Source organism: Macaca fascicularis, chromosome 7 (genome assembly GCF_037993035.2).
Source record: "Macaca fascicularis isolate 582-1 chromosome 7, T2T-MFA8v1.1".
NCBI classification, from domain to species: Eukaryota; Metazoa; Chordata; class Mammalia; order Primates; family Cercopithecidae; genus Macaca; species Macaca fascicularis.
In genome coordinates this window covers 158,968,716-158,981,377 of record NC_088381.1, presented here as the reverse complement: position 1 = coordinate 158,981,377, position 12,662 = coordinate 158,968,716, and the positions used below count along the sequence as shown (strand labels likewise).

General features: G+C 39.9%; 1 protein-coding gene across 5 annotated transcripts in view; it reads left to right on the top strand.

Moving 5' to 3' along the window:
- Positions 1 to 12,662, top strand: part of RPS6KA5 (ribosomal protein S6 kinase A5) — a 200,239-nt gene that overhangs the window by 77,641 nt on the left and 109,936 nt on the right. For all 5 annotated transcript variants that reach the window (XM_073998073.1, XM_005562022.5, XM_065549226.2 and 2 more), the window contains exon 3: positions 5,713 to 5,931. Coding sequence is in view for 2 of the 5 variants with exons in the window: in XM_005562022.5 (XP_005562079.1) it covers positions 5,713 to 5,931 (219 nt within the window). In the remaining 3 variants the exon portion in view is untranslated. The remainder of the gene's footprint in view (positions 1 to 5,712; positions 5,932 to 12,662) is intronic.

The window sequence follows — 12,662 nt, the reverse complement described above, 5'->3', positions numbered from 1 at the left end:
TTTACCTCATTCATGTGGTCTCAAATATCAGCCAAGCTAAATCAGTAAGTAATCATTCCTATCATTTGTTCTTAGAATGTACTTTCCCTCAAGCTCAAAAAGTAGAACCTGTACCTCGAGTTCAATCAAACACTGCAGGACTAGTCCTCTGGAAAACCAGTGAACTTCGTGATCTTAGGCCGAGTGCGGTGGCTCACGCCGGAAATCCCAGCACTTTGGGAAGCGAAGGTGGGTGGATCACCGGAGGTCAGGAGTTCGAGACCATCTGGCCAATATGGTGAAACCTCATCTTTACAAAAAATACAAAAATTAGCTGGGCGTGATAGTGGGCGCCTGTAGTCCCAGCTACTTGGGAGGCTGGGACGGGAGAGTCGCTTGAACCCGGGAGGGAAAGGTTGCAGTGAGCCAAGATCATGCCACTGCACTCCGGCCTGGGCAACAGAGTAAGACTTGGTCATAAATAAATAAAGTGTGTTTAGAACTTCATGTTTTCTTTTGCTCTTCTTTTCTCCATTCCCCTTTCCCCTCCCCTTCCTTCCGTTTCCTTTTCTTTCCTTCTTTCTTTTTCTTTCTCCCTTTCTTTCTCTCCTTTCTTCTTTTTTTTCCCCCTGAGACAGGGTTCGCCCTGTTGTCCAGGCTAGAGTGCAGTGGCATGATCTCGGCTCTCTGCAACTTCTGCCTCTTGGGTTCAAGCGATTTCTCCCACTTCATCCTCCCAAGCAGCTGGGACCACAGGCACGCCCCACCACACCCACATAATTTTTTGTATTCTTTGTAGAGAAGGGGTCTCCTTGTGTTGCCCAGGTTCGTCTCAAACTCCTGGGTTCAAGTGATTTGCCTGCCTGTGCCTCTCAAAGTTCTGGGATTACAGACATGAGCCACTGTGCTCGTACCTTACTCGTATTTCTTTCTTTTTTTTTTTTTGAGATGATGTCTTGCTCTGTCCCCCAGGCTGGAGTGCAATGGTGTGATGTCAGCTCACTGCAACCTCTGCCTCCTGGGTTAAAGCGATTCTCCTGCCTCGGCCTCCTGAGTAGCTGGGATTACAGGCACCCACCACCACGCCCAGCTAATTTTTGTTTTTGTTTTTGTTTTTGTTTGAGATGGAGTCTCGCTGTGTTGCCAAGGCTGGAGTGCAGTGGCACGATCTCGGCTCACTGCAAGCTCTGCCTCTCGGGTTCATGCCATCCTCCTGCGTCAACCTCCTGAGCAGCTGGGACCACAGGCACCAGCCACGATGCCCGGCTAATTTTTTGTATTTTTTGTAGAGACAGGATTTTACTGTGTTAGCCAGGATGGTCTCCTCCTGACCTCGTGATCTGCCCACCTCAGCCTCCCAAAGTGCTGGGATTACAGGCATGAGCTACTACGCCCAGCCAACTTTTGTATTTTTAGTAGAGATAGGGTTTCACCATGTTGGTCAGACTGGTCTCGAACTCCTGACCTCAGGTGATCCACCCACCTTGGCCTCCCAAAGTGCTGGAATTACAGGCGTGAACCACCACGCCCAGCCCCCTGTTCATATTTCTTAACAGAGTATCTTGAAAAGACCTTAGCTCTGATGTAGTTGAAAAGATTAACAGCTGCAGACATGACTTCTGTGAGGATTGCTAATTGAGCATTTCATGCCATTGCATGTTGATGCAGAAATTAGAGAGTTATACCTATGAAGGCGTGAAGGTAGTTTTTTTTACCGAAGCAGCTCCATCCAAGCAGGAAGTACTATTGTTTTATCTTTCTTTTTCTTCCTTTGGAGATAGGATCATGCTCTGTCACACAGGCTGTAGTGCAGTGATGCAATCATGGCTCACTGCTATCTCAAACTTTTAGCCTCGAGTGATCCTTCTACCTCAGACCCCCAAAGTATTGGCTTTACAGGCATGAACCACTGAACCCAGTCCGTATTTTGTTTATCTTTTTTTTTTGGCCAAAGTAGTTTTCACTATGGTAGTCTTTGCAGTTTCTTAAATAAAGATACTTTAAAAATAAGATTACTCTAATAATGTCAGGGCACATATAATGAATGAAAGGCAGGAGTTGGCTGCACTTGCGGGCAGTCATTCATCCAGTTGCAAACTAAAAGAAAAGAATATTGCAACCAATTCCAGTTTCAATAGCCACTCTTGAAACATTGGAGAACAAAAAGGTGGTTCTGGAATAGATAGCATTATTCAACAGAAGGACTACTTTACTTTCTTTCTCTGCTCTGAGCTCTAAACTGGCTTAACCAGGTAAGGTGACTTCAAGATCTCTCCAGTACGGAATGTGTTTTCTCCCCATTCGGCAATGTGATAAACAGTCTTCTGGGTGCTTTAAAAACAAAACTGTTTGGAGGCAACTACGTTTTAGTTACACAGCCTTCTTAGAAGTAAGATCGTTATCTGAAATACTTACTGTTTAGAATGTTGTAAGGCACTCCTTGAATGTTATTGATAATAAGCAACTACTGGTACTTACTGTGTGATGAAGCATTGTAGCTTAAATGTTAATCATGGCAACTATAAAAGTAAAAACAAAATATTTATGAGCTTCATTATAGTTTTTCCCTGACATTGTCTGACAGATGAACACAATTGCATTGGCAGCGTACGTGGTCTTTAATTCATATTATTGGGAAACTTCTGGATGTTCTCACATGGCAAGGATGATTGTGTATTATTTGACCATATAGAGTGTAACATAGCAATCAGGCTGATTTTATATTATTTGATCGTATATATTGACATCCTACCTCATGCATACTTGGAGTGAAATACAATAGTTTCTAAAGTAACAGAAAGAAATCAAAGAGAAAAATATTTACAACCCCACAGAACATATCAGTGGAACCTCTTAGTGGTGAGAGGTCTCAGAGTCATCTTACTTTGAGATTGGTTGAAGGAGGAAAGAGTATGGAGATGGCATGATAGTGTTTTTAAATATTTAAAAGATTATCTTAAGAAGAGTGATATTCTTTTTTAAGTCCAGAGGGTATAGAAGGACAAATGAAAATTATAAAAAGTCCTGCTTCCAGTCAATATAAAGAAGGTTTTCTTTCAGACTGAGTTTCACTCTGGTTGCCCAGGCTGCAGTGCAATGGTGCAATCTCGGCTCATTGCAACCTCCACCTCCCGGGTTCAAGCGATTCTCTTGCCTCAGCCTCCTGAGTAGCTGGGATTACAGGCATGGGCCACCATGCCTGGCTAATTTTGTATTCTTAGTAGAGATGGGGTTTCTCTGTGTTGGTCAGGCTAGTCTCGAACTCCTGACCTCAGATGATCCACCTGCCTCAGCCTCCCAAAGTACTGGAATTACAGGCATGAACCACCACACCCGGCGATATAAGGAAGATTTTCTGATAGAGCCTCCCATCAATAAAATGGGCCATTTTGCAAAACTTCCTCCTCTTGGAGGTAGGAGCACTGGGTCCATCCACTGTTAAAACAGCTAACTTGCATTGTGACTTCTGTTTAATCTCTGGTTCCCTATTTATTTGCCTATGAGGTCATTCACTTAAGTGAAGCAGCTGGACCACAGGTAAGACTGTGGGCCCAGGAGTCAAGACTAAATGGCAAGTGTGATCTTGGACAAGTGACCCAACTCTTCTCTACTTCAGTTTCTTCATTTATAAAATGGAGATAATAGTTCTCACCTCCTTATAGGAGTGTTGTCAAGAATTGAATGAGTTAATATATATCATAAGTGCCTGACAAGTACTCAGATGTTAGATTCTAACACCCAGCAGTCTGTGTGTCACATGGTCAACACCTATATTGAGGGCAGATGTAGCAGGAAGAAGCTGAACAGCCATGTTTCAGTGATGTTGTGGAAAGAATTCCTGGTTTTGAGAGCATAGGTGGATTTCCTGATTTCTAAAAACCACAGTGCTCTGGAGATAGAAACCTGGGATAACAAGAATTTAGGGTAGGTGCCATGTGTATGTAAGGAACGCAGAAGTTGCAGGGCTGCTTGTGGAAGACTTTACTTTCTCCTGAGTTTATATAGTGGCTTGCCCTGTTGGAAGGCATAGTGCATAGTATTTTCTGGCTTCATTTTGTTGCTTCTGAATAAACATTTTTTTATTTTTATACTCTAATTTGTTAGGTTCCAGAAGTTGTCATTGCATCTTTTTGGTTCACTTCTGGCTCACTAAGGTCTCAACCTATAATTATTGTATTTCCGATGATATAATACACAAACCTTTGTGAACTTTTTCTGTGCCCTGGAATGTGTTCAGTATGTTTACAGTACTGGTTATATTAAGATCCAGAATGTCTGATTACTTGCACTTGTGAGGAATCACTTTTTGGTTCATTTATAGTTCAGAGTGTGGTCCCTGGAGTCACACTCCTTGCATTTGAAGCAGTTCTGCTGCTTCTTGCCTCAGTCTCTGGGCCAGTTCTGTAACTATTCTGAACACATTTCCTCATGCGTGAAGTAGAATTGCTAAAAGCACCAGCTTCACTGGCTGTTGTGAGGATTAAGTGAATCAATATGTTTAGTGCAGAGCCTGGCATCGGCAAGTCCTTAATAAATGTTGGCGCTCCTTCTTGGGATTATTAGTCTTTCACCGATCTCTTGCACATTGTGTGTTGTTACTAATCCAGTTACCAAAGTACGAAACTGAATAACATACGGAGTACAAGAGCCTTCCCTTAAAGCTCCCTTCTTCTAGTGGGTGGATTACAATAGAATTAGGTGGTAAATACCGTAGAGTGTGAACGCTGATCTGGGCCCGAATTCAGACTAACTCAATAATGATCTGATTAAAGCATTTAAGAGAGACTGGACTTAAACATCCCAGCAAGCATTTGCCTTTTAAAACAGATTAACTGTAGCGAATTGATACCTTGCAGGGATGAAGTAGGGGACTCACCTTTTCATTCCCAAAGTGTTTTTGTTTTTTTTGCCTTCCCTTCTTCCTCCCTCTTCCTTCCACTTCTTCCTGCCCTAGCCCACTTCTCTAAGAAAATAAATGCAGAGAACCTGCTCTGCCCACAGGCACAGTGCCCACATGACCCCAATTCCTCCACCTGGAGGAGGGGCACCACACATAGGATTGTGCCCAATAGAGTCCTTATTATGAAAAGTGTGGCAAGGTTGACCTAGTAAGCTGTAGATTATTGCCCAGAGATGCAAAAGGGCTTCTGTCTGTATTGTATGCAATTTAGGATCTTCTCATGTTTTAAGTCTGAAGATGTCTTTTGTTCATGTAATGTCAGCTTATGTTGCTTTAGGCTTTTTTATAACTATAGAGGAATAATTGAGGCATTTGATTTATATGTGTGTGTGTGTGTGTATATATATATATATATGAAATTCTTATTAAGAACTGCCTTCATTTATCTACATCAGTAACAAATATATATATACCTCAAAGTTTTATGATGCCTAAAATGTCCTGGTTGTTCCAGAATTGGATTGTGGTTAGTTGGCCATAATAACAGCTAGTTTCCTACAGCTAAAAATATTGAGGAGAGAATAACAGTAAAAGAGTAAAAGCATAATTTTGTCAGCAGTGGCTAGATATGTAAACATTGAGGGTTAGACCTAGAAATATATTTGGTATAAAATTGAAGAAATCTATCAAAGAACTATTTGAACTGGTACCAAGGATGCTTTTTCCTTTAAAGAGTATATTTTTTTGTACATTAAATAAATTTAGTTCTACTAAATTGCCATTTTGCCTGTGTAGCATTTTAATTCTTTTTGTTTTTTTCTTTTCATTTTCAGCTTATGGAAAAGTATTTCTAGTTCGTAAAATAAGCGGTCATGATACTGGAAAGCTGTATGCCATGAAAGTTTTGAAAAAGGCAACAATAGTTCAAAAGGCCAAAACCACAGAGCATACAAGGACAGAACGACAAGTCCTGGAGCACATTAGGCAGTCGCCGTTTTTGGTGACATTACATTATGCTTTCCAGACAGAAACCAAACTTCATCTCATTTTAGGTAAGTGTCAGTTGTTATCAGACTTTTTATGAAAGCATTTTTCTTTGGGTCTTAAGTTATAATGTTCTCGAAGGGCAAGATACTACGGACTTAGAAGAAGTGAAATATTTTGATTCTCATTCTTTGTGGTGGCATCTCCTGGAATATCATGCATTACTCTGGATTTGAGGCCTCCCATTATGAAAGAATTTACATACTTCTATTTCACACTCTTTTCTTAGTCTTTTTTTCTTTCTTTCTTTTCTTTCTTTCTTTTTTTTTTTTTTTGAGACAGAGTCTAGCTCTGTCACCCAGGCTGGAGTACAGTGGTGCAATCTCAGCTCATTGCAACCTCTGCCTCAGCCTCCTGAGTAGCTGGGACTACAGGCATGCACCACCATGCCCAGCTAATTTTTATATTTTAAGTAGAGATGGGGTTTCACCATATTGGCCAGCCTGCTCTCGAACTCCAGAACTCAAGTGATCTGCATGCCTTGGCCTCCCAAAGTGCTGGGATTACAGGTGTTGAACTGCCAATCCCAGCCCTTCCTTTATTAATGTTAAGAAACATTTGAATTGTTAGGGGTATCTACCTCCCTGGGCAGTATGCTTCTGTTCAAATGTGAGGAACTGATTGGTGAAGTGGGCCAGTTTCTGCTTTAGAAGTTCTCAGAATGAACAGGTTTAGGCTGACAAGGGGATGTTCGTGGAAACCAGTAATGGGGGAAAATAAAAAAGAAAGAAAATACTTCTGTTCCTACAGATGCTTTGCATTTCTGGTGAAAAACTTGATTAGCTACTAATCAGTCAGCCCTTTACACTCCCATTTCTACCCTAAGCACTTTCTGAATCCATTTCTTTCTCAAATAGAACTGGACCTTTATATATGATCTTTGGAAAAGTCCTCAGCACACATTACCAGATTGCTTTGCAGAAAAGTTGCACCATTTTCTGTTCCCACTAGAGAAATGGCAGTGCTTCTAGTATTCTACCATTGTTAAAGATTTCATCTGTGACCATTTTGGTCCTGTACTTGTGTTAATTTGCATGTATGTGATATCACTCTCTTCTAGAATTATGGTAAGGATTAAATGAGCTGGAATTTCACATAGTGCTTTGCAAGCATTAGCTATTTCTTAAGTGCCTACAGTATGCCAGCTTTTACACTAGGTGTATTCCATAATATTACTGACCCACACAAAGACACTGCAGGATCCTCTCATTAGTGATGTCAACATTCTGGAAGCTATATGTCTTGAAGTTACATATCTTGTGTGTGCTTGAAGATTGGAGCTCAAGTCTGACTTATTCCAGTGTCTGTCTTCTGTTTCCCTAAATTGCTGCCTGTGTTCTTTAATTACTGGTAATACAAACTGGTTTTTTAAATATACATTTGGCCATTTTATTGAATGCTTTTATTTTAGGAATTATATTTTTACTAATGATACCTAAGATTGCATTCACCTTTTGAGCCATGATGTTACACTTCATGCTCATTTTGCAATGCTTACCATCAATTAACAATTCTAAATCTTTATTCATGTAGGACACACTCTCTTCTCTCCTCTTAGAGTCCCCGTTAATGTTACCATTTGCCTGTTGTTCCAGTGAGTCCATATCATTTGACCCTTCATTCTGCCTCCTGTGTGTATCTGCTATGTTATTGATTTTTTTCATAGATATGTCTTCAGTATCTACCCACATGAACAATAAGACTGTTGTGGGTGACAGAGCATTCTAATGCAGCGGTTTCAAACATTTTTAGTGCAGGACCCTTCCCTCAAATGAACAAACAGAAATTCAAGTGGAAAACAAATGGAAAGGAGTAGCTCTGCTTGTATCTGGGCCTAAGGGTACCAGGCCCTACCAGTTTATTTCTATTCTTTACCCTAGAATAATTTCCAGGAAAGCCTTAGGAAGTCCATGAGGACTGTTTGAGAAATGATTATCTTTTCAAGTTTCTCCCTTGATAATAAACTCATAAAAGTTAAATCATGTGTCTAAGGTTGTCTGAGTCAGAAGCTGTTAAGAAAACAGGTTCTTGGACTCTGCACCATTATGTGCTATCCTGCCCCTTCCCTTTCTTTCTCCTCTCTTCTTTTTTTTTTTTCCTGTTCTGTTGACTATACTCAATGAGCATTTTTAAATTATTTAACATTATAATTTTTATGAAACATTTTAAATTTAGAAGTAGATAGATATGAGTGAAATATTTTGTATTTGACTAGAAAACAGTAGTCCTTAATCATGTTGCTTTTTCATTGTTGGCTCTCCATTACTTTTGGTCTTTGTCATTGGCCCTAAATAAACAAATCCAGAACGAAACAAGAAAACCCATTTCTTGTGCTAACTCAAAAATGGAACGTGAACTAGACAACATATTCATTCCACAGTGAGTGAGGCGTTGCATTTAGAAATAATGACCTTCTATACCCAAAGGATTACAAATTATGCTGCTATAAAGACACATGCACACGTATGTTTATTGCAGCAGTATTCACAATAGCAAAGACTTGGAATCAACCCACATGTCCATCAGTGACAGATTGGATTAAGAAAATGTGGCACATATACACCATGGAATACTATGCAGCCATAAAAAAGGATGAGTTTGTGTCCTTTGTAGGGACATGGATGCAGCTGGAAACCATCATTCTGAGCAAACTATCGCAAGAACAGAAAACCAAACACCGCATGTTCTCACTCATAGGTGGGAACTGAACAATGAGATCACTTGGACTCAGGAAGGGGAACATCACACACCGGGGCCTATCATGGGGAGGGGGGAGGGGGGACGGATTGCATTGGGAGTTATACCTGATGTAAATGACGAGTTGATGGGTGCAGCACAGCAACATGGCACAAGTATACATATGTAACAAACCTGCACGTTATGCACATGTACCCTACAACTTAAAGTATAATAATAATAAATAAATTAAAAAAAAAAGAAATAATGACCTTCTATCTTCTGTTCACATTAATTTTTTTAACACAATTATTCTTTGTGCCTGTTTCAGCAGTTGACTTTTAAAGATGAAAACTTTTCAGGAATTTAGAAGAGGACCATAAACTGTTTTTATGGTTCAGTTATTTGTTTGCAGTGCTCTAATGCACAGTTTCCCAAACATCGTGCCATACACTTGGTCCCTATATTAGTTTGCTACAGCTGGGTGGCTTAAACAATAGACATTTATTTTCTCACTGCTGGAGGCTGGAAGTCCAAGATCAGTGTGCCACTAGGGTTAGTTTCTCCCACGGCCTCTTCCCTTGGCTTGCAGATCGCCACTGTCTTATCGCCTCTTCACATGTTGTCCCCCTATGCATGTGTGCCCTGGTATCTCTTTTTGAGCCCAAATTTCTTCTTCCTGTAAGGATACCAGTCAGATTGCTTTGGGTTCCACCCTAGGCGCCTCATTTTAACTCCATTTACAGTCATATTCTAAGGTACTGGAGGCTAGGACTTCAACATAATGAGTTTTGGGAAGATACAGTTCAGCCTATAACAGCCCCAAAAGGTTTATTGATCCAGCTTTTTGTGAGGTATTAGCAAGAACTTACATGTCTAGCTCTTCAGGGACCTTGCTGACAGTTTGTCTGATGACTAAGTAAATACTATAAACCTTTTTAAAAAAACTATATGTTTTCTTAAAGTTTTATTACTGCAAAAGCAGTATATATGCATACAGAAGATACAGGACAGCAAAAATAAGAAAATAAAAACATTTTCACTACCCAGCATGTACCTTATTATATACTCCTCTATTATCAGTATATATTCTTCTAGGTCTTTTTGTCTATATGTCTGTGTGTGTGTTTTATCAAAATGAGTTTGTCCTATATACGATTTGTAAGCAAGTCTTTCAGTTAATGATGTCTACCTTTCCCAGCTAATAAATTTTCATTTAAAAGCCAGTTGTACAAATTATTTATTGCTGTATAACAAACCACCTAAAATTTCATAGCTTAAACAATGATTTATTTTCTCATGATCCCATGGATTGGCTGAGCAGTTCTCTGATGGTTAACCTGGGGCTCACTCACCGGGTGTTCAGATGGAGAGTTAGCTGGCTGTGAGGTCCAAGATGGTTTCATTCTCATGTCTGGTAATTGGTGCTAGCTGTTGGCTGGGCCACCTCTTTTCTTCTCCGTATGGCTTCTCATTCTCCAGTACAGTAGATCAGCTTTTTCATAGCATGGTAGTATCAGGTCAGCGAGCAACTACTACCAAGAAGGCAAAAATGGAGGCTGCAGGGCCTCCTGAGCCTAGACACTGGAACTCACACAGCCTCTCTCTCAACATAAGACCAGCCTGGATTCATGGGATGCGGAAATAGACTTCACATCTTAAAGAGGGGAACTAGAAAGAATTCATGGCCATTTGTCACACAAGTCCATTTTCATATTTTACTAATTGTAACATAATTATGCTTTACAGCTATTTGTCCAATCCAGGAATGCTCATTTGGTTGTGTTCTTATAATATCTTTTAACTTATTCCTGCCTCTGCTGAATTCTAGTAGTAATTGGGAAGCTAGATCTAAAGACTCAGTAGGTTAAACTTAAACGTTTTGAGCTGGAATACACCATAAATGATGTTATATATTTCATGTTATATCACGTTAGGAGAAACCTATTATCCGACTGTTCCCAGTTAGTGATTCTAAGATTAAATTACATAGTGACAGCCTGATCCCTTCATCATAAGGTTATGTTTTTTCTCCTAGAAGTGAAAATATTCTGTGTGGTATTTGGACACTGTGTTTTTTTGTTTTTGTTTTTGTTTTGAGATGGGAGTCTCACTCTTGTCACTTTGACTGTAGTGCAGTGGAACAATCTTGGCCCACTGCAACCTCCACCTGCTGGGTTCAAGTGATTCTCATGCCTCAGCCTCCCGAGTAACTGGGATTACAGGCGCCTGCCACCACGCCTGGCTAATTTTTGTATTTTTAGTAGAGACAGGGTTTCACCGTGTTGGTCTTGAACTCCTGACCTCAGGTGATCCGCCCGCTTTGGCCTCCCAAAGTGCTGGGATTACAGGCATGAACCACCGCGCCCAGCCCGATACTGGTTTTAACATAATATAACATGTGGTTGTAGTGTAATATAACGTATGAACACCATATAATTCATAAAGATCTTCCTTGTTATATTTTTTTAATTCCTGCATAGTCCTTTGTTCCATTCCATTGTGTACTTAACTGGTTCCCTGTGAAGGGATCCTTGGGTTATTGTTTCTTATGAGGATGCTTCAGGGTATAACTTGCACATATGTCATTTGCTACTTATGTGGGGGAAAAAACCTGTAGGCTTGATGAAGGGAGATTGCTGGGTCTGTGTTTTCACCATTTCTCCTTTTTTTTTTTTTTTTGACATGGAGTCTCGCTCTGTTGCCTAGCTGGAGTGCAGTGATGTTGATCGCAGATCACCGCAACCTCCGCCTCTCGGGTTCAAGCGATTCTTCTGCCTCAGCCTCCCGAGTAGCTGGGACTACAGGTGCACGCCACCACACCTGGCTAATTTTTGTATTTTTTTTTAGTAGAGATGGGGTTTCATCATGTTGGCTAGGCTGGTCTCCAACTCCTGACCTCAAGTGATCTGCCTGCCTCGGTCTCCGAAAGTGCTGGGATGACAGGCGTGAGCCACCACACCCATCCGTTTTTGCCATCTCTAATTTTGCCAAATACATTTCCATAGAAGTTGTACCGTTTTACATTCCCACCAGCATTGTTTGAGAGTGCCTGTTTCTCCACAGAATGTATTCTCAAACTTCTGGGTATTTGCCTGTCTCATAGGTGAGTAGTAGTGTCTCATTGTAGAGTTCATTTTCTTTTTTTCTTCACTGAATGAGGCCGAACATCTTTTCACATGCCTAAAAAGCCATATGTATTTTTTCTGAGAATTATCTATTTGTACCCTTTGCCTCTTTTTTCCCCTCAATTTCTAGGTGCTCATAAAGTAATTAATCATTTCTGGTATGCGTTGTAAATACTTTTTCCCCTGTTTCCCACGTTTTGTTTTGTTTGTTTGTTTGTTTGTTTGTTTTTTTGAGTTTGGTTATGATGCTTTTACCATGCACAAATTTATGTATAGTAGAACTTATTTTAAAAATTATTTTTATGGCTTGTGATTTTGAGTCATACTCAAAAGACCTTCTCTGCTACCCTATTGAGTTTATAAAGGAATTCACTGATGTGTTCTTCCAGTACTTGCATGGTTTTATTTTTTGCATAGAGAACTTGGATCCATGTGGATGGAGTATGACATGAAATAAGGATCCAACTTAATCTTTTTCAAATAGCTAATTTTCCCAACACTGTTTAGTTAAAAGTCCGTGTTTACATTGATTTGAGGTGCTTCCTTTTTCCCTCTATGAAATTCTCATATATGTTTGGGTCTATTTGATTTTTTTCTGTTTGGTTTGTTAAGTCATGTGCCAGTACTGTAATGTTTTAATTTATCAAGGTTTTACAGTATATTTTTATTCTTGGTAAGGTTAGTTGCCCTCTAACCTTACCTGCCCTGATCTTTCATTGCCTTTATTTTTCAGAGCTTTTTGGAGGACTCTTCCTTTTGGTTTATTTTTTCAGCATGAACTTTAGAATCACATTGTCTGGTTTTGTGGAAAAAAAACATAAGGTATTTTCATTGGAATTGCTGTAAATTAAAAAATTAATTTAGGGAGACTTGACATTTTTATGATATTGGTTATTGCTATTCAAGAACATGGTATGTCTGCTCATGTTGGAATC